The 20,252-nt window shown below is 40.8% G+C and overlaps 1 protein-coding gene across 2 annotated transcripts in view; it reads right to left on the minus strand.

The window, feature by feature from the left end:
* Positions 1-20,252, minus strand: part of LOC104605353 (putative E3 ubiquitin-protein ligase XBOS32) — a 39,985-nt gene that overhangs the window by 9,578 nt on the left and 10,155 nt on the right. For both annotated transcript variants that reach the window (XM_010270084.2, XM_088893464.1), the window contains one exon: positions 226-366. In XM_010270084.2, coding sequence (XP_010268386.1) covers positions 226-366 — 141 coding nt within the window. The remainder of the gene's footprint in view (positions 1-225; positions 367-20,252) is intronic.

Consider the following 20,252-nt stretch of genomic DNA (forward strand, 5'->3'; position numbering starts at 1 on the left):
TATTCTATACGTTAGAGAGGAAAATGTATTTTCTCCCTCCAATGAGCTAAAAATCTTAGCGAGCACTCTTGGAATGCAGACAAAGTAGTGAGACAAAATTCTACCTTCAATAGATACATGATGGATACTGATAAAGAAATTACTCATGGTGGAAGTCATAATATAAAAAACAATTAATAAATTCAAATAAATTTTAAATAAAAAAAGGCAAAAAATAGAATATACCTTGCAATTTTGACAATGCTCATAAAGGGGAGAGATAGATATGGTGAAGGAAGAATTTGTGGCTGGCACTCTGGCTGTTTGCTTAGAATTCCCACAAGCCAATCTCTATGCCATGATTGAGCAACCATCAAAGGAGTCCATCTGTGAAAACAAAAAGGATAATGAGAACTTTATAATTAATTCAATGACATGTAAAAAATAAAGTACAGCATGATGACAAAACAAGAGACAAACAATAAATTACCCTAATATAGGTAGTACAAGTTAGCACACATATACATAAAAAAATAAAGCACAGAACCTTCACACTGTCCTGAGACAGATCAGACTTGCAGATTCAGGCTTATACCTTGAGGTTCAACCTTAATAGTCTAATACCTCTTGAAGGTACATAGATGCATATCTCACACGTTGAGGTGCCTTCTGTTAAGGATGTGTATTTAATTCATTAATCACAGAAATTTCTGATGTCACAAGATTGAGAATTAAAATATCAATATTTATTTCCATTGAGTTCTGAACTGTACCCTATAAAGGCACGCATAGCCGATTAAGCAGTAAGCTTAGCATGCTCATGGGGAATGAGATGCACAAAACAAATACAACCAAAGACATGAAGTATAGAATAGTTTGGTGAACAACGGAAAAGACAATAGAATGGTGATTGATTACCAAGAACTGAAGATGGAATGATGTTAATGAGAAACACATAAATGTTGGTCACCTCCACCCAAGAATAACAGGAACAAGGGAGTCAAGGAGAAGGGATCTCACCATGCTCAAGATGTGGCGGTTCTTGCATTCAGCAACTCCATTTTGTTGAGGAGTTCCTGGGCAAGATCTTTGGGATAGAACACTACTTTAGTAGATGGGTCTAGAACTCTCCATTTTCCCCATCAAAATATTCCCCCTTGAATCCAAGCATAAGATACGAATGGTGGCATTATGTTGGTCATCACCATAGTGTGAAAGTTCTAAACGTGGAAAGTACTTCTGATTTCTTCTGAAGAAAGCAAACTTAGGTGTATCTAGTACAATCGTCAATAAATAAGACAAAATATCTATAGCTAAATCTAGATGTAATAGGAGACGACAAAAGATCACTATGTATTACTTGAAAAGGAATTGTAGTATGCTCAGAAGATGGAAAAGGTAAAATATGACTTTTGCTAAGACCACAAGTTCTACAAGATTTATTAATATTCTTAAAATAGAAGTTACAATAGGCAAGCAACCAGAAGAAAATAAATGATCCAAATTTTAGCATGTGTATGGCCTAAAATTTTATGCTATAAATGTCATATGTTATTATAATGGAAATTCAAAAACATCACTAGTAGTTGAAAGAACATAAGGTCTCTTAAATTTAAGAGCAAACAACCTGAAAGCTGAACCACTGTAGTCGAAGTAGCAGAGAAGAGGAGAAGAAGAAGAGATGCTGAAAATGTCGAACTGTACTAGCCAGTCGACCAGTTCTTTATTTATAGATGAATATAGTACAAGGTACAAGAAATTACTGGGATGCCCCTGATTAGTGATGGGACACCCAGATGACTTAAATCATTAAACAGGATTAGGCCCATTAACACAAGCCCAGTTACAAGATAAGTTAAACATAAGAATGGGCTAATAAGAACTCTTATCAGCCGAACATCACTCTAACATTCTAACACTCCCCCTCAAGCTAAGCATAGATATCAATCATGTTTAGCTTGCCAAGTATGTCCCTGAACTTCGTTGATGCCAGCCCTTTAGTTAATACATTTGCAATCTGCATCTCTGATGGAGTATAAGGCACACAGAGTTCTCCTGAAATAATTCTCTCTCTGACAAAGTGTCGATCAATTTCAATATGTTTTGTCCTGTCATGCTGCACAGGATTGTTGGCAATGTTGATAGCAGCTTTATTATCACAATACAGCTTGAGAGGACCCTCTGTCTTGATACCAAGCTCATTAAGGAGAGTCCTGAGCCATAAGAGTTCAGCAACCCCGTGTGCCATAGCCCGGTATTCTGCTTCTGCACTTGATCTAGCCACAACATTCTGCTTCTTACTACGCCATGTGACTAGGTTTCCTCCCAAGAATGTACAGTAACCTGAGGTTGATTTTCTGTCTCCAACAGACCCAGCCCAATCAGCATCAGTGTAGGCTTCGATTTCAAGTCTGCTGTTTTTTCTGAATAAAATTCCTTTCCCTGGGCAAGTCTTCAAGTATCTGAGGATTCTTTCCACTGCTCTCATATGAGGGGTCTTTGGTGAGTGCATGAATTGACTGACAACATGCACTGCATAGGCAATGTCTGGCCGAGTAAGGGATAAGTATATCAGTTTTCCTACCAACTTTTGGTACCTTTCCTTATCACAGTATTCCTCACCCATTGATTCTTGTAATCCATGGCTTGGTTCAATTGGAGTGTCTGCTGGCCTACACCCCATCATGCCTGTTTCCTCTAGGAGATCTAGCACATACTTTCTTTGACATATGTAGATTCCTTCTCTTGATCTAGCAACTTCAATTCCAAGAAAGTATCTCAGATTTCCTAGGTCTTTGATCTCAAACTCTGAAGCTAAGAACTCCTTCAGCCTCTTCATCTCTCTCACATCATTTCCAGTAATCACCATATCATCCACATACACAATGAGTGTTGTAAGTTTGTCATCTTGTCTCCTTGTAAACAATGTATGATCTGCACTGCTCTGAGTGTACCCTACTTTCTTCATGGCCAAACAAAGTCTCTCAAACCATGCCCGGGGAGATTGCTTCAAGCCATATAATGCTTTCCTTAGTTTACATACCTTCTTTCCAACATCATATCCAGGTGGGGGTTCCATGAATACCTCTTCATGAAGATCACCATTTAGGAAGGCATTCTTCACATCCAGCTGATGAAGTTCCCAAGAGAATTTTGCTGCTAGTGACAGTAGAACCCTGATTGTGTTGAGCTTTGCTACTGGGGCAAAGGTTTCCTTGTAGTCAATTCCTTCCTTTTGTGTAAACCCCTTTGCCACGAGTCTGGCCTTGTACCTCTCAACTGACCCATCTTCCCTGTGCTTTACTGTGAATACCCACTTGCACCCAACAGTGCCTTTCCCTTCTGGCAGGTCCACCAATTCCCATGTCCTTGCTTTCATTAGGGCTTTCATCTCCTCATTCATGGCTTCTTTCCACCTTGGATCAGATGCCGCCTCTGAATACCTGGAAGGGACACATACAGAGGAAAGAGCAGACATAAAGGAATGATAGGCAGGGGATAAGTGTGAGTAAAAAACATAATCGGCTATGGGATGCCAAGTGGTACAAGAACGAACAGGCTTACGGAGAGCAATAGGAAGATCCAAATCTGAATTGAGTGAATCAGAATTACCTTGGATTGCAGAGACAGATTGATTTGAGTTCAACTGGTTGCAATCATGAGGTTGAGGGGCCTTCTTCCTTCTACTGTATGTAAGTATCTCTTTCTCTTGTTTACTGGAACCTTCAGAAGTATCAGCCGAATCTGGAGAAGCAACTGGCACAGTGGAAGTCTCACTAGGTTGACCCGGAATGTTATAGCTAGTAGTAGTGGAAGGTGCTGAAATGGGAACAAAAAGGAAGGGAGAATGAGAATCCTCTTCCAACCCACTACTCTCCCCCTGAAGAGGATTCTGAGAAGACTCGAAATAGGGTTGAAACTCAAAAAAGACTACATCCCTGGTGACATATTTTTTCTTGGAGACAGGATCATAACACTTATACCCCTTCTGCGTAGGAGAGTACCCCAAAAATATTCCCTTTGTAGCCTTAGGATCCAGCTTGGTCTTCTTTGGATCTTTCACATGTATGAAGCATGTACAACCAAAAACCCGCGGGGGAAGAGGAAATTCTAGAAGAGTGGGACACAAAACAGAGAAAGGGGTCTTCATACCCAGTACCTTAGATGGCATCCGATTTATCAGGTATGATGCAGTGAGAACAGCTTGAGACCAATATTGCTTGGGCACATTGTGCTGGAAAAGAAGGGCTCGAGCTGTCTCCAATAGATGTCTGTTCTTGCGCTCAGCGACCCCATTTTGCTGAGGGGTGTAAGCACACGATGATTGATGTAACATGCCTGCATCTTCCATGAATGAGTTCAGGGATCTTTCAAAGTATTCAGCTGCATTGTCTGAACGGAATTGCTTGATCTTTTTATCAAATTGTGTTTCAACCATCTTGCAAAACATCATAGTTATCCGGGGAACTTCTTCACGTCCTTTCAATAGATAAATCCAAGTGCACCGAGAATAATGGTCAATAAAACTGATGAAGTAACGGAAGCCATCAATGGAAACAATGGGTGAAGGACCCCAAACATCAGAATGAACCAAGTCAAAAGGGGCTTGAATTTCATTACTAGAAATTGGATACATTGATCTACATTGTTTTGACATTTGACACACATCACAAATTAAACTTTGACTCGAAATGCCCTTACATAATTCGGGAAACAACATTGCTAAGGAAGAAAAGGACAAATGACCTAGCCTAGCATGCCACAAGTGCAGCCTAGCTATTGACTCCACACTCTCTGGACTAGTAGTAGAAGCTTGCATGGCTGAGCTGACATCTTCATCAAAGTAGTAGAGGCCCCCATACTCATGACCACTCCCAATCGTTCTCCTCGTCAATCTGTCCTGGAAGACACAATGAGAAGGAAAGAAAGTTGTACTGCAGTTCAAGTTTTTTGTAAGCTTTGAAACAGACAACAGATTTGAGGTAAGACTAGGAACATGTAGGACTGATTTAAGAGAGAGATCCTTGCTTAGGTCAACCACCCCCTTTCCAGAGATGGTGGAGAGGGACCCATCAGCTACTCTCATCTTATCCTAGCCAGACAACAAATGATATGTGGAGAATAAGGAGGACATATGTGTCATATGGTCAGTGGCTCCGGAATCAATCACCCAAGAGGTAGAATTAATGGAACTAGATGCACTAAATGCAGAGGCTGTACCTGATTTGGCAAGAGAGGTGGAAGCTAAAGAATTGTTCTTCAGACGGGCTAATGCCCGACTGAGAATCTCTACCTCACTAGCTGTGAAGCCCAAAGTACTTGGTCCAGAGGAGTCGGCAGCCTGCCTTGCGGTGGAAGATGACACTGTCTGAATACTCTGTGAGTTGTCACTACTGTTGTTGGTGGCAAGATTCCCACTTGCTGTGTGGCCTTTCTGTTGCCTTTTGTCCTTTCTCAGAGCAACTGGCTTCAGATGAGGGTACAGGACCCAACATTTCTCCTTTGTGTGTTTCTCACCACCACAATGTGTACACTTGAGGGACTTCTTGTCTGAAAATCTATTCCCCTTAGTGGAGACTAAGGCTGAATGCTCTCCAGGTTGTTCTGTTGACTGTGTCTGGGAGTCAACTTGCATCTCCTTTCTCCTTACTTCTTCATTCCTCACCAGGTAGTACACATGGTGAAGCTCAGGTAATTCATCTCTCCCTAGAATCTGTGACCTTATACCTTCATATACAGGGTCAAGACCCGCCAGAAACTTGAAGGCTCTGCCCTCCTCAATCTGCTTATCATGCCTCCCCTTATCATTAGCATTTTCCCAATCCAAAATCAAATGGTGGTCAAGCTCTTCCCAGAGGCCTTCCAGTGTTGCAAAGTAGGTTGCCACGGACATGTCTCCTTGCCTTAGGGCTGCAATGTCTTGGTTCAGCCTGTAGATTCTAGCATTGTTCTTTTTCTGGCCATATGTCTTAGATACTTTCTCCCAAATTTTAGCAGCTGTGGGGAAGTGATGAACAGTTCTGGCCACCCTAGGAGTCATAGAGGCCAGTAACCAAGACATGACTGTGGCATTTTCCTTACGCCACACGGTGTATTCAGGACTGCCAATTTCTGGTTGTTTCTTGTCTCCATCCAAATAGCCAGTGAGGTCACGAGAGGTAATAAACAGTCTTGCTGAGACAAACCACTCTCTAAAGTTATACTCATCCAATAGCACACTTGTAATCTGCAAGCTATGCAGATTAGGGTTCTCCAGGTTTGAAGACCTTATAAGAGGTCTGTTATCTTTAGAAGAAACTTCACTGGATAGTGATGACATCCTAACTTCGGTCAAGGAGTTGTTTACAGTACTGTTGGTGGTTCTGGTTAGGGCTGGCCGAAGTAGTCACAGAGTTCACAGTGCTGATAGCACACAGATAGGCTTCACCTCAGAGTTCACAGTGCTGGTAGCACACCGGATAGGCTTCACTTGGACTAAACCAGTTCGGGTACAGCAGCAAGAAAAAAAAAATTCTGTAACTGAACCAGTTCACAGAGCTGGAGTAGGGCTGGTAACCGACCTGGAAATGATCAGTAACTGAAGTCGCCACAGTCTTGTAAAGGTTTTTCTGAACCAGTTCTGATGCAGGTTCTGATTAGCTGAAGTAACCTCAGCAGGTCCTGACAGCTCGCAACACAGTTTCAGACTTGCCGAGACTGTCACAGTTCTGAAGCAGCTCTGTTACAGCAGCAAAAAGTGTTCTGGGCTGGTAACCGACCTGTGCTATGTAGACTCCACTTTGCACTTCGAGTACTGCTACTGTAAAGGGAGTTCCCCTCCTTACAGACAACACTAGGACTGCTGAAACCAGTCCTCAACTAGGTCTGTCCTATACAGACCTCTTCTTAGCAGCCGAATAGCTGCTAACTACTAGAAACTAGTAGGACTCCAGCTTCAGGGTCTTACCTCCCTTGCGCCCTACAACCAAGGGAAACCCTAGGTCGAACCTTGTGTTGTTCTCCTGCAACCCTAGGGTTTCACAGCAGCAACCCAGATAAAAAAAAAAGGTGAACTACAGCAAGAAAGATGAGATGGCGTCGGCAGTAACCAGGAAAGTGCTCAATGCTCTGATACCATGAAAGCTGAACCACTGTAGTCGAAGTAGCAGAGAAGAGGAGAAGAAGAAGAGATGCTGAAAATGTCGAACTGTACTAGCCAGTCGACCAGTTCTTTATTTATAGATGAATATAGTACAAGGTACAAGAAATTACTGGGATGCCCCTGATTAGTGATGGGACACCCAGATGACTTAAATCATTAAACAGGATTAGGCCCATTAACACAAGCCCAGTTACAAAATAAGTTAAACATAAGAATGGGCTAATAAGAACTCTTATCAGCCGAACATCACTCTAACATTCTAACACAACCTCTCAAGCCTATGCTCCTTCCCCTTCACTTCCCAAATGTGCTGGTCCTATATAACACAACCATTACGAGAAAACAAAACCAAGTTACCATCATCAATAAAGTGTCCCACAAATATAAGATTGGTTGTTCACTAAGAAATAAAGAAGACTTTTGGGAAGTAGAAAGAAATAAATCATCCCAACCAACTATTTTCATTGACTCACCACTAGAGTGACAATCTGGTCATTAAAAGAGTAGGGTTTAGGAGTCTGACCAAAAAAGGCCCTAGTCATATGATTTGAGGCACCCGAATCTTTAATCCACTTATGTTAGGAGAGAAACGAGTGGTAGAAGACTTACCAGGCAGGACCGTAGCCGAAAAGGCAAATGAAATGGATGAAGACATAAGTTTCTGTGTCTTTTTACTTAGTTAAATTGCCAAAAGATTCCCCATTTGAGCTAAAGTTGAGGAAGGAGTACTATCAAATGAAGATTCTACAACTACATTCTTGGGGGGGAGGGGGGCATATAGGGCATTTAGTAATAATATACCCTTGTTGTTTACTGTAGGTGCAAATATTCTTTTCCTTACAATGAGAAGCCACATGTCTGAACTCATTCCACTCATAGAACCAAATCTTGGAAAAGTCCTTACCTTTTGGTTTGGTGACTAGAAACACTATGTTAAGGCAATGTTCTTTCTTTCTATCAAGAGAGGACTGTGTGTACAATCTACTCTTCTCTTAGAAGTTCATCCAATATAATGTCCAAAATAGGCACATTTTCCCTAATGAGAGTGCTAGACATTATCATCTCATAATCTGGTCTAAGATGTATAAGAAAATGCATGATTCTCCTTTGATCAAAATGCTATTTCATAGTCCACAGATTAACAAATCCAGCATAGTACTCCTAGATTTTTTCTCTCCCTCTAGGTGTATGAGAATATGTCCATTTCAATCTAATATTGTGTAGACATAAAACTGTTGATAAACCTTCTCTAGGTAGTTTCAGACCCCTCATATGTCTATTTCCTTAGCAGTTTCAAACCCCTCACAGGAATAGCTACATCAACAATAAATGAACTCAAGCAAGATTCCAACCAGCAGGTTGGTAAGGTCTCCTAGTTGTAGCAAAGACTTGGGATCGAATCCCACCTGGGTTGGGGGATGGGCTACCCCCCCGCGGTTGTGTAGCCCTTCAAAATATATTTAAAAAAAAAAGCAATAACTGAATTCAGTATCTAGGGAACTATTTGGGTATTATTGATTTTCCACTATTTCAAACCTTTAGCATTCATAACATCAAGGGTGGTTGTGGCACCACCCAAATAACCCCACATACCCTTTCCTTCAACAAAAAATTGGAAATGGAATTTCCAGAGAGCATATTTTGTTCCATCAAACTTCACAAAGATGAAATCACTCCTTTTGGATCCCACATTCAGCTAAGAAACCAAGGAAACAGCAAGAGTAACAAATAATAGCCACCAAAAAGCAAGAAGAATACCTTAAAAAAAGTCATTAAATCATTGGGAATAACTGAAGATCTTAGAACAAGCAAGCTAAGCCCAAAACTTGAGTCCAAATGAATGGAAGTTTTAAAAAGGAAATTGTAAGTAGCAACCACCCAAGGAAGAAGATCAAAACTCCTTTAAATCTTAACCAAAGAAAGAGATATTATAAGGAAGAAAGATCAAGTCTATACAACACCAAATCTGAAGTTTGACCTCGATTTGAAGTCTCCCAAGAGAAATCTCTCTTATTGGTTGTGTAACATTGTCTAAACAGCAGGTAGGGTTGATCAAAACAACCCTCTTCCACCAATTGAAGAATGCAGTGAATCTCGGTAGCGGGATGAGATTACTATATATAGAGAGTATCAATCAAGCAAGAAACTAATCAAAGAGCAACCTGCTCTGATACCATGTCAATTCCAGTCGAATAGGTGTGGGGTGTGTTCTATGTCTCACATGCCTAGAGTATATATGTGTGTATGTGTATTTGCGTGAGTGTGTGTTTAATGGACAATTCTGTCCTTATAAGAATGATAAAGTACAATAGGGTACAAGGTAGTGTACAAATAGAAATAAAAGAAAGGTAAAATTAATTACAATATTAACCCCCATCTTTTCATCAGTGATGCCAACAAGCTTAATAAAATCAGAAGCATATTTCTACTACTGACAAACAAAATATCCCCAATCACTACGATGGACTTCTAGGCCCAAGAAATAGGTGAGAGGTCCCAGGTCCTTCATGTGGAAAGAATTATGAAGGACTTCAACTCATAAATACCTTCATCACCATTACCAATTAATAGCATATCATCAATGTTTTCTTCTAGGAAGAAGAAGAGGGAAGAGAAAGACTATTTCGAGAGCCAAAACTCTTGCTGAGGCGACCAGCTCTATATTCATAACAATGAGATTAAATTAAAAAGCAAGGAATTACATATTTGCCCTTAGCAGCACACCCTAATAAAAAACAATAACAAAAGCTGTAAACAAGCTACAGCACTCTAGAACTGATAGCAGGAATAACTGTAACAGAAGAAACAATCCTCAAATCATTCTAACAATACTCCCCCTCAAGTTGGGCTGAATCTATCTATCATGTCCAACTTGTCACAGAGCTCATTATGTTGCAAGTATGGAAGTCCCTTTGTGAGAGCATCAGCCAACTGCTCCTTGGATTTGACATATGGAGTGCAGATTGCACCCTTTTCCAATTTCTCTCTTGTGAAGTGCTTGTCCACTTCAATGTGTTTTGTCCTGTCATGTAAGACGGGGTTAGTAGCAATGTTTATGGCTGCCTTATTATCACAGTGGAGAGACATAGGGCTGTTAACTAGGAAACCCAAGCTCCCCTAGTAAATGCTTCAACCTAAGAACTTTAGCCACCCCATGTTCCATAGCCCTATACCTAGCTTCAACACTGGACCTTGCAACTACATTCTGTTTTTTACTCCTCAATGTCACTAGATTTCCTCCCACAAATGTGCAATATCCACTCATGGATTTCTTGTTGTCCACAACACCTGCCCAACCAGCATCTGTATAGACTTCCACTTTCAGATGGTTGTGCTTATTGAAAAGAAAGCCAATTCTTGGATACTTCTTTAAGTACCTGAAATTTCTTTCTGTAATCTCCATATGTGGTGTCTTAGGGGAATTCATGAACTGACTTAGAACTCCAACCGAATAAGCTATGTCTGGACGTGTCATAGACAAGTAAAGCAGTCTTCCCACTAGTCTTTGAAACTGTTTCACATCTTTTAGAGGTTCACCATCACAATCACCCAATTTGTGATCAACATCCATGGGGGGGGGGGGGGGGGTTCCATTGGCTTTGCACCTAGCTTGCCTGTGTTTTGTAAGAGATCTAGGATGTACTTATGTTAAGAGATGAAGATACTCCTTTTCAAGAGGGCAAATGTCTCATCATAGTCAACACCATAAACCTGAATGTACCATTTTGCTACCAACCTTTCTTTGTATTTTACTATTGTTCCATCTGCCTTGTGTTTCACTGTAAATACCCACTTACACCCCACAGGGTCTTTCCCTTTTGGAAGATCCACCAACTCCCAAGTGTGATTCTTATGGAGGGCATTAATCTCCTAAATAGCATTTGTCCATTCAGGATAAGTCAGAGCCTCTACCACATTTTGGGTATGGGAACACTATTAGCAATAAATAAGAAGGCATAGTGAGAGGGGGAAATATGGTCATATGACACATAGTAGTAATGAGGTGTTTGGTAGTACACGATCTAACTCCCTTCTGTGAGCAATTCGGATGTCAAGATCATCCACAACCAAAATGGGAACAGGGGAATCAACAGGGATAAGGGTGCTTGGTTCATTTGGACTTCCCTCCTAGGAGTCTGACGGCGTTGGCTATTTAGTATTTGGTAGCTCTACATCTTTGCAACACTGCTGGTCTCTATGACATGTACGTAAAAAAACATGAAACAAAGCTAGACCCAGAATAGAGGGAAGAGAAACTGGGTGAACCTACTTTTCCTCCTCCATACTACTCTCCCCCTAAGGAGAAGCAAGGTAGAATGGGTCAGACTCGAAGGAAATATCCATAGAAACAAAGTACTTACAACAAATGGGATCAAAACACTGGTACCCCTTTTGACAGGAGGGATAGCCAAGGAAGATACATGGAATAGACCGAGGATCCAACTTGCCATGAGGAGACAAACCATCGATAAAGGCATGGCAATCAAACACTCTCATAGAGAGGAAAACAAAGGAGACTGAGGGAAGAACAACTAATGGGGGGACTTGTAGTTCATACTCTAGAGGACATGCAACTGATGACATACGCGGCGGCAAGTACATCATCTAACTAGAGAAACGTTTCGGCACATTCATATGCAATATCGTCTCTCATGCTACTTTAAGAAGGTGTTTGTTCTTTCTTTCAACAACACCATTTTGTTGTAGTGTTCTCGCACATGAGCTCCTATGAAGAGATCCATGGGAAGCAAAAAATTCATTAAGATCACCATGGAAATATTTTTTTGCATTTTCTAATTGAAAAATCCGAATCTCGACATGAAATTGTGTGAACACCATCCTTTGGAAGTCCTTTTTAATCTTCAGGACTTAGTCTTTGGTATGCATGGGAAATATCCATGTATAATGAGAAAAATCATCAATCAGTGTGATAAAGTACTTGTATCCACCCTCTGACATTATAGCAGTAGGCCCCCAGACATCAGAATGCACAATATGGAAAAGGAAATTTGCTCTTTTATTATTTGAATGAAAAGTTGTTCTACATTGTTTACTCAATTGACACATTTGATACTAAAAATCTGACACCAAACATGACTAAAATAAAAAAAGAAAACAAGCACTTTAATATTTCAAAGAACACATGACCTAAATGATTATGCAACAAAAAAAAAAAACTTGACTTTTATTGGCCTAACCCAACTGACTATGTGACTCTGAAGATGACATCGAGAAACTAGCCTTGTTGTCGAGAGTGTAGAGACCATCTACTAAGCTTCCTCTACCAGTCGTCCTCCCAGAAGTTAGATCCTGAAAAATGCATGAAATAGGAAAAAAGGTTACACTACAGTTTAAAGAATTTGTGATACTTGTAGAGAAGATGGGCCAAATGGCCCATAGGCTGTTTATTCTTTCTTATTTTTTATGTTCTTTACTGTAATGGGCCTTATTCTGGGCCTATTCTTTCTATGTTATGTTCTTTTAATTTCTTGCCCAACTAAGGGCCTCTTTGTAAATTATTAAAGTTTAACTTAATAAAATAGTGTTTGGGGGTAAGAGGAGAGATTAAGGTTCGAAACTCTCTTCCTCTGAACCCTTATTGCTGCCATCTTCTTAGAAGAAGGATTTCTGCTGTTTTCTTTTGATTTCCGCATCTGTTCTAAACAGTCCTCTATTCTCAAGGACTGTTTTTCTTCTTGGTATCAGAGCAGGCCTAAACTTGGCTTGGGCTCTCATGTAGGTGTTGTCCAGCCGACTACATGAGAGTTGTTCTAGGGCTAGAAGCTTCAGCTTGAGTCGCTTGGTTCTTGGAGGTCATTAGAGATTGAAGAAGGTGCCCAAGATTCAAATCTCTTGGAGAGTTGTCTGGTGACCAGGAAGAATCGGAGAAAACAGGTTGGTTCCTGATTTAGAGCTTAAATTAGAGATTGAGAGTGGTGTCCAATAATTTCTGGGTTGTTTTGTTTATATTTTTCTGGACTGTTAAAGTATCCAAAATTTCTCTGAAATCAGTACTCCTATTTGGCTGTTCTTTTAGACAGCTTTAGCCCAGAAATTTTTGTGTTGTTTTCATATTGTTTGGACTTTCAAGTGGCTGAAATATCTCTGGAATCAGTACTGCTGGTTGGCCTTTTCTTTTGGACTGTTTAGGGCACCTGTACGGACTATTTTCTAGGCTGTATTAATCTTTCGACAGTGTGGTCTCCTCTACTGCCCACCTTGTGTTTGTGAAGAAGTCTCTGAAGTTTTTTTGCTTCCTTTGGATGTTGATTGGACAGTACCTGGAATTTCTGTTTAGAAAATGAGTTTTTTTTATTTTCTTTCTTGAAGACCGAACCAAGTTGGTTGGTGTACCGTGTAGTTACAAGGTGCAGCTTCTGTTTCTGTTTCTCACAGCTTTTGGGTGTGACTCACATTTGTGGTTCTGCTGCATTGAGGTAGGCTTAACACAGTCCTTGTTCCATCTTCATTTGGTGTCCTTTTTTGAAGTTGGTTGAAATCTTTTTGAAGTGGTTAAAGAGATGAACTCCTCAGAGATTGAAAACAAGAATGTTGCTGAATCCGGGCAGGTTCTAGGAGCCTCTGTTGACTCTTTACTAACTGTGACCACAGTCAAGCTGGATGGAACTAATTATCTGGCATGGTCACAATCGGTAAAGATTCATATCTGTAGTAGAGGAAAGTGGAGTTTTATCTCCGGGAGCAAGAAGGCTCCCTCAGAAGATGATCCATCTTATGAAAAGTGGATGCAAGAAAATTATAATGTTATTGGGTGGCTTGTGAACTCAATGTAGCCACAGATTAGCCAGCAGTATTTGTGGATGAATTCAGCAAAGGAAATCTGGGATAGTGTTGCTGAAACCTATTCCCAAAAATTAAATGTGGCTAGAGCTTACAAGTTGAGAAGTGATGTGAAGAATTTAAGACAGAGGGAGAAACCTTTAGTTGTATACTTCTCAACACTGAAGTCTTTGTGGCAACAAATAGATTTGATAGAAGCTGTAACCTGGGACACCACTAATGATGCAGAGACCTACAGAAAACTGGTTGAGAGAAATAGGGTGTTTGAGTTTTTAACCGGACTAAACCCAGAGTATGATATTACAAAACAAAATATTTTATCCAAGGATAGTGTCTCACTGTCACAAGCATATGCCTTGGTAAGTAGTGAAGAGAGCAGAAGGATTGTCTAGGTTCAAGGGGCTGGTCTAAATGATCACTTTGCTAATATGGGAGTGAAACCCAAAGGGGTTGCAAGGACTCCTAGTGGCTCAGGGAAGAAAGAGGTTGTCTGTGAGTACTGTAAAAAGCCAAAACACACTAAAGACAAGTGCTGGAAATTACATCCTAAGCTTCTACCTCTTTGGTTTCAGAAGAAGCATGATAATAAAAGGGTAGGGAGTGCTAATGCGGCTGCTGATCCAGATAGTGGCAAGTACCATATTGAAGAGATGACAGCTTGTGCGCAGTTAGCAGCCATGAAAGCAGAATATGAGAAGTTTGGGAGGATGATCAATCACCTAGAGGGTGTAACTTCTTCTTCCAACCCTTCAGAAAATTCAGCCTCTTCTGCATTTGCTCATTCAGGTATACGAGCCTCTACCAATCATGCAACCATTTCAGGTAATCTTAAGATCCCTTGGATTATTGATCCAGGGGCTTCTGATCATATGACCAACCTTTCTACCTTGTTTGTTTCATATGATTTACTTCTTGGACGTGACAAAATCACCCTAGCCGATGGTTGTCTTGCCTCTATCTCCGGAAAGGGAACCATCAAGGCTACAGATTCCTTGTTCCTACCTTCTGCTCTTCAAGTACCTAAACTAAATACAAACTTGTTATCTGTAAGTAGTCTAACTAAGTCATTAAACTGTTGTGTAACCTTCTTCCCTTCCTACTATGTTTTTCAGGATCTGGAGTCTCGGAAGGTGATTGGGAGTGGCCATGAGGCGAATGGAATATACCTGTTTGATACTCTGGGACAGTGCCCTAAACAACCTGGAAAAGTTGTTTCTAGGTCTATATCTACAGAGTCTATCAGTCGAGTTATGTTATGTCATTTTTGTTTGGGTCATCTTTCTTTTTCTGCATTGAGTCATTTATTCCCAGAACTGTTTAAGAGAATTAGTTTGTCCAGTCTTCATTGTGAGTCTTGTGAGCTGTCAAAGCATTGTAGAAACAGTTATCCCTTGAGTAATAAAAGATCTTCTTCTCCTTTTAATATTGTGCACTCTGATGTGTGGGGGCCTTACCACTTACCCTCTATGGGTGGCTACAAATATTTTATCTTGTTCATTAATGACTTTTCTCGGTTTACTTGGATATTCCTAATGAAATCCCGTGATGAAGTTCCTAGACTTGGGAGGCAATTCCATGAATTTGTCCTAACCCAGTTTGATACCAGGATTAAAATTTTCAGATCTGACAATGCAAAAGAATATTTTGAGAAGAATTGTCCTGCTATCTCTCTGACTTGGGGGTTATTCATCAAAGCTCATGTGTTAGGACCCCAGAACAGAATGGAGTTGCTGAAAGAAATAATAGACATATTGTTGAAGTTGCAAGAAGTATCTTGTTTGCCTCACATGTTCCTACAAAGTTTTGGGGTGATGTTGTTCTCACTGCTACCTACCTTATAAACCGTATGCCATCCAGGGTTTTGGGGTTTAAGTCTCCTTCATCCGGACAATGAGCTTTTTTCTATTCCTCTTCGTGTCTTTGGCTGCACTTGTTATTTACATATTCCTAGTGTCCAAAGACATAAATTTGAACCAAAAGCCCACAAGTGTATCTTCCTTGGTTATTCCCCCACACAGAAGGGTTACTGTTGCTTTGATCCAAAGACTAGTACTCGATATGTCACAATGGATGTCACCTTTGATGAGCTTTCTTCCTTTTATGGTTCCTCTATGGAAGGACATTGTCCAAAGGGGGAGGATTTGTCACAGGTCTTTGCTCTTCCTCTTCCTGTCCCAGTTGCGTCTTTTACTGAGTCTCTTTCTTCTTCAAATGAATCAAGGGAGGATCAATCATTCCACTCTCCCTATCGCAGTGTTCCTCCTCCTTTACCTCCTCGTCCTCTCTTTAATCCCAGGATGTATCAAAGGCAAAGATCCAGAAATGAGCAGGTTGTTTCCCCTACAACAGATGAGCCTCATGCACTTCCAGTTACAGATGAGACAACAGGTACTGTTTCAGCCCCTTTGGAGCCATCCTTCCCTGACCTTGATATTCCCATTGCTATTAGGAAAAGAAAAAGGAAGTGTACTGCACATTGCATTTCCAAACACCTTTCGTATAGTTTGCTTTCTCCTTCATATTTTGCCTACCTTTCTTCTGTTGCCTCTAACCCTATTCCCAGGTCTGTGTCAGAAGCTCTTAATATTTCAGAATGGAGGGATGCTATGAGACCCGAAATTGATGCCCTGGACAAGAATGACACTTGGGAAGTGGTTGATTTGCCTGAAGGGAAGGATCCAGTTGGCTGTAAGTGGATCTTTACTATCAAATATCATGCTGATGGCACCATTGAGAGGTACAAGGCAGGGCTGGTTGCAAAAGGTTATATACAGACATATGGGATTGATTATCTGGAGACCTTTGCACCTGTTGCCAAGATGACCTCTGTGAGAGTTCTTCTATCTTTGGCTGCTCACTCTGACTGGCCACTTTATCAATTGGATGTAAAGAATGCATTTCTGAATGGAGAATTACATGAGGAGGTTTATATGTCTCTTCCTCCAGGGATGTATGAAACAGATATGAAAGGAAAGGTATGCAAGCTGAAGAGATCTCTTTATGGACTAAAACAGTCCCCTAGAGCATGGTTTGAGAGGTTTAGGGCTACCCTTGTTAACTTTGGCTAAGTAAAGACACAGTCTGATCATACTCTCTTTGTGAAGAGGAGAGGGCTCCTAGCAGTTTACCTGATTGTGTATGTTGATGATATTGTTGTGATTGTCAATGATGTTTCAGGAATTAATGATCTCAAATCTTTCCTCCATATAGAGTTTGAGATCAAAGATCTGGGGGAATTGAGATACTTCCTTGGCATAGAAGTTGCTAGATCCAAGGATGGGATTCTTATCTCCCAGAGGAAGTATGTTCTTGATTTGCTCTCTGAAACAGGGAAGATGGGTGCTAGACCAACTGCTACTCCTATTGATATGAATCATAAACTCTCTGCTTCAGATGGAACATTGTTAGAAGACAAAGGAGTCTTCCAGAGACTTCTTGGAAAACTTCTGTATCTATGCATGACTCGGCCAGACATTGCATATGCTGTCAGTTGCATCAGCCAATTCATGCATGCTCCCCGGGACACTCATATGGCAGCAACAGAGCGAATCCTGTGTTATTTGAAGAGCTCCCCAGGAAAGGGAATTATGTTTGCCAAGCATGGCCATATGAAACTTGAAGCCTATACTGATGTTGATTGGGCTGGAAACATTGATGACAGAAGATCTACTTCCGGGTACTGCAGCTTGGTGGCTAGTAATATTGTTTCTTGGAGAAGCAAGAAACAATCTGTTGTTGCTCGATCTTCAGCAGAAGCAGAATACAGAGCCATGGCACATGGAGTTTCTGAACTATTGTGGTTAAAATCATTGATGGAGGAACTGGGGATTGAGCATGACAAGCCAATGATGTTATACTGTGATAATCAGGCCGCCATCAGCATTGCTCACAACCCAGTACAACATGACAGAACTAAGCATATTGAAGTTGATAGACACTTCATTCGAGAAAGAGTGGTTTCGGGTGAAGTATGTCTTCCTTTCATCATCTCTGAAGGACAGTTAGCAGATTTTCTCACCAAGGGCATTCCCAAGGCGAAACTTCAACATGATACTGGCAAGCTTGGCATGATTGACATCTATGCTCAGCTTGAGGGAGAGTGTAGAGAAGATGGGCCAAATGGCCCATAGGCTGTTTATCCTTTCTTATTTTTTATGTTTTTTACTGTAATGGGCCTTATTCTGAGCCTATTCTTTCTATGTTATGTTCTTTTAATTTCTTGCCCAACTAAGGGCCTCTTTGTAAATTATTGAAGTTTAACTTAATAAAATAGTGTTAGGGGGTAAGAGGAGAGATTAAGGTTCGAAACTCTCTTCTTTTGAACCCTTATTGTCGCCATCTTCTTCTTCACCTTCTCTTCCTTAGAAGAAGGATTTCTGCTGTTTTCTTTTGATTTCTGCATCTGTTCTAAACAATCCTCTATTCTCAATGACTGTTTTTCTTCTATACTACTAATGGAAAGCAAATTGATAAGGAGTTTAGGTACATGCAACACATTATTAAGGTAGAGGCTATGAGGAAGAGATATTGATCCCTAGCCTGCAATGGATGAGAATGATCCATCTGCAAGTCTCACTTTACCTCTTCTGGACAAAAGGTTGTACGACTAAAAAAGGTTTAGTTTACCGGTCATGTGGTTAGAGGCCCCTAAGCCAATATTCTAGGGGGAATCAGTGGCAGTGGAAACATGGAAAGCAAAGGCCGCGTTACCTAATGTAGGTGCAAATGAAATAGAAGGGGTACCAGTAACCGAGTTATCCATCTGACATAAAGCCCTACCACATGATTCTAGATGATTACAGAAGGAGTTCATGATATCCTCCTTGAGGTTAAAACCCGTGGAATGTTCCCAATTTCCATGTAGCACCAGGATTACCAGTACACTGAGAATCTTGAGCTGCCACATTTGTTGCATTGTACTTCTTCTGAACCTGCAACTTACATTGCTCTTCCTTTTTCACAGCCCACTTTGGTTTCCCAAAGAGTTCCCAATATGTGTCACGAGTATGTCTTAAATGCCAAAAGTGAGTACACCATAACTTGTCCTTGTCATCAACTTTCTTGGCATCACTCTTCCTTCCTACATTAGTGCCACTTGTTGCAGCTAATGCAACCTGCTACTCCCCTCACTTGTAACAACCACTACACTTCGTCTACTTTCCTCAAATTGGACCAAGGCACACACCTCTTGAACTGAGGGCAACTTACGACTTCCCAAAATCTGAACCCTTGGAGGCTCATACACAGGGTTCAATCCCAATAGGAAGGCAAAGACTCGCTACTATGATACTAACTTCTTATAAGCTTTGGCATCATCATCATTCTTCCATTCTACAGTTTGGTAGTGATCCAACTTTCCAAACAGAGGTAAGAGCTAAATACTATGCTGACAAACTACGGTCACCTTGTTTACAGGTTGAGGACTCAGCCTGTAACTGATAAATCTTAGCATAGTGTCTTTACTCAGAATAGGTTATTTTGGCTTGTTCCCGTTTCTCATTTGTGGTCTCTACTCATATAAAATTCTTCTTTACACCTCATTCCATGGCTACAAAGAGCAATGACATCACCATACTGTTCTCCTAGTCCCACCTATTATGTTCAGCTGTCTCATTCTTAGGTTCTTTCACTTTCCCATTTATGTATCCAGCTTTTCCCCTGGCTGTAACATATAATTTCACACCTTTAGCCCACTCTAGGTAGTTCAGACCATTCAAAGGGGTGATTGGCATCAGGAGAAACATATTACTAGCACCCATACCAGCTGTATCACGGGTTGATGTAACCCCAGATGAAGCTGAATCTTCAGCTGCCATATTAAGCAGGTTCTACAAGTCAAAAAAGAACCACTGATGTACCCAAAAATATGCCTCCACCCTATTTCTACCACCCAACACACAAGTAGGGCACAAAACACATACCAATCTGCCTCCTATAATGGAACATCACTGTTGAAACACACTACCAGAAACTAATAGAACAAAAAAATTCAATCTTCAATCATCATTAGCCACACAAGGCACACACCACAAAAGGACAGCGTATACCTGTCACGAAGGAGTCACACAACTCCTGGACAGCACCTGTACAAGGTTAAACATAACAAAATCCGGTCTTCACAAGATCAGTTGTCGCCAAATAGGGTTTCTTTGGTGGTACTACCAAGGAAGAGCTCAGAGAAAACAAAATCAAACTATTCCGACCAATCCAATTGAGTTCTTTCACTTCACAGTTCAGGAAATCAAAAAACTAATGAGAAGAGATGTGGTTCTGAGAACAAAGAATCCTCCTGTCACCCAGGAAGTCGCTTTGATACCATGTTTTCTTTTAG

The sequence above is a fragment of the Nelumbo nucifera genome, chromosome 8, assembly GCF_055504915.1.
Source record: "Nelumbo nucifera cultivar China Antique chromosome 8, China Antique-T2T, whole genome shotgun sequence".
Taxonomy (NCBI): Eukaryota; Viridiplantae; Streptophyta; class Magnoliopsida; order Proteales; family Nelumbonaceae; genus Nelumbo; species Nelumbo nucifera.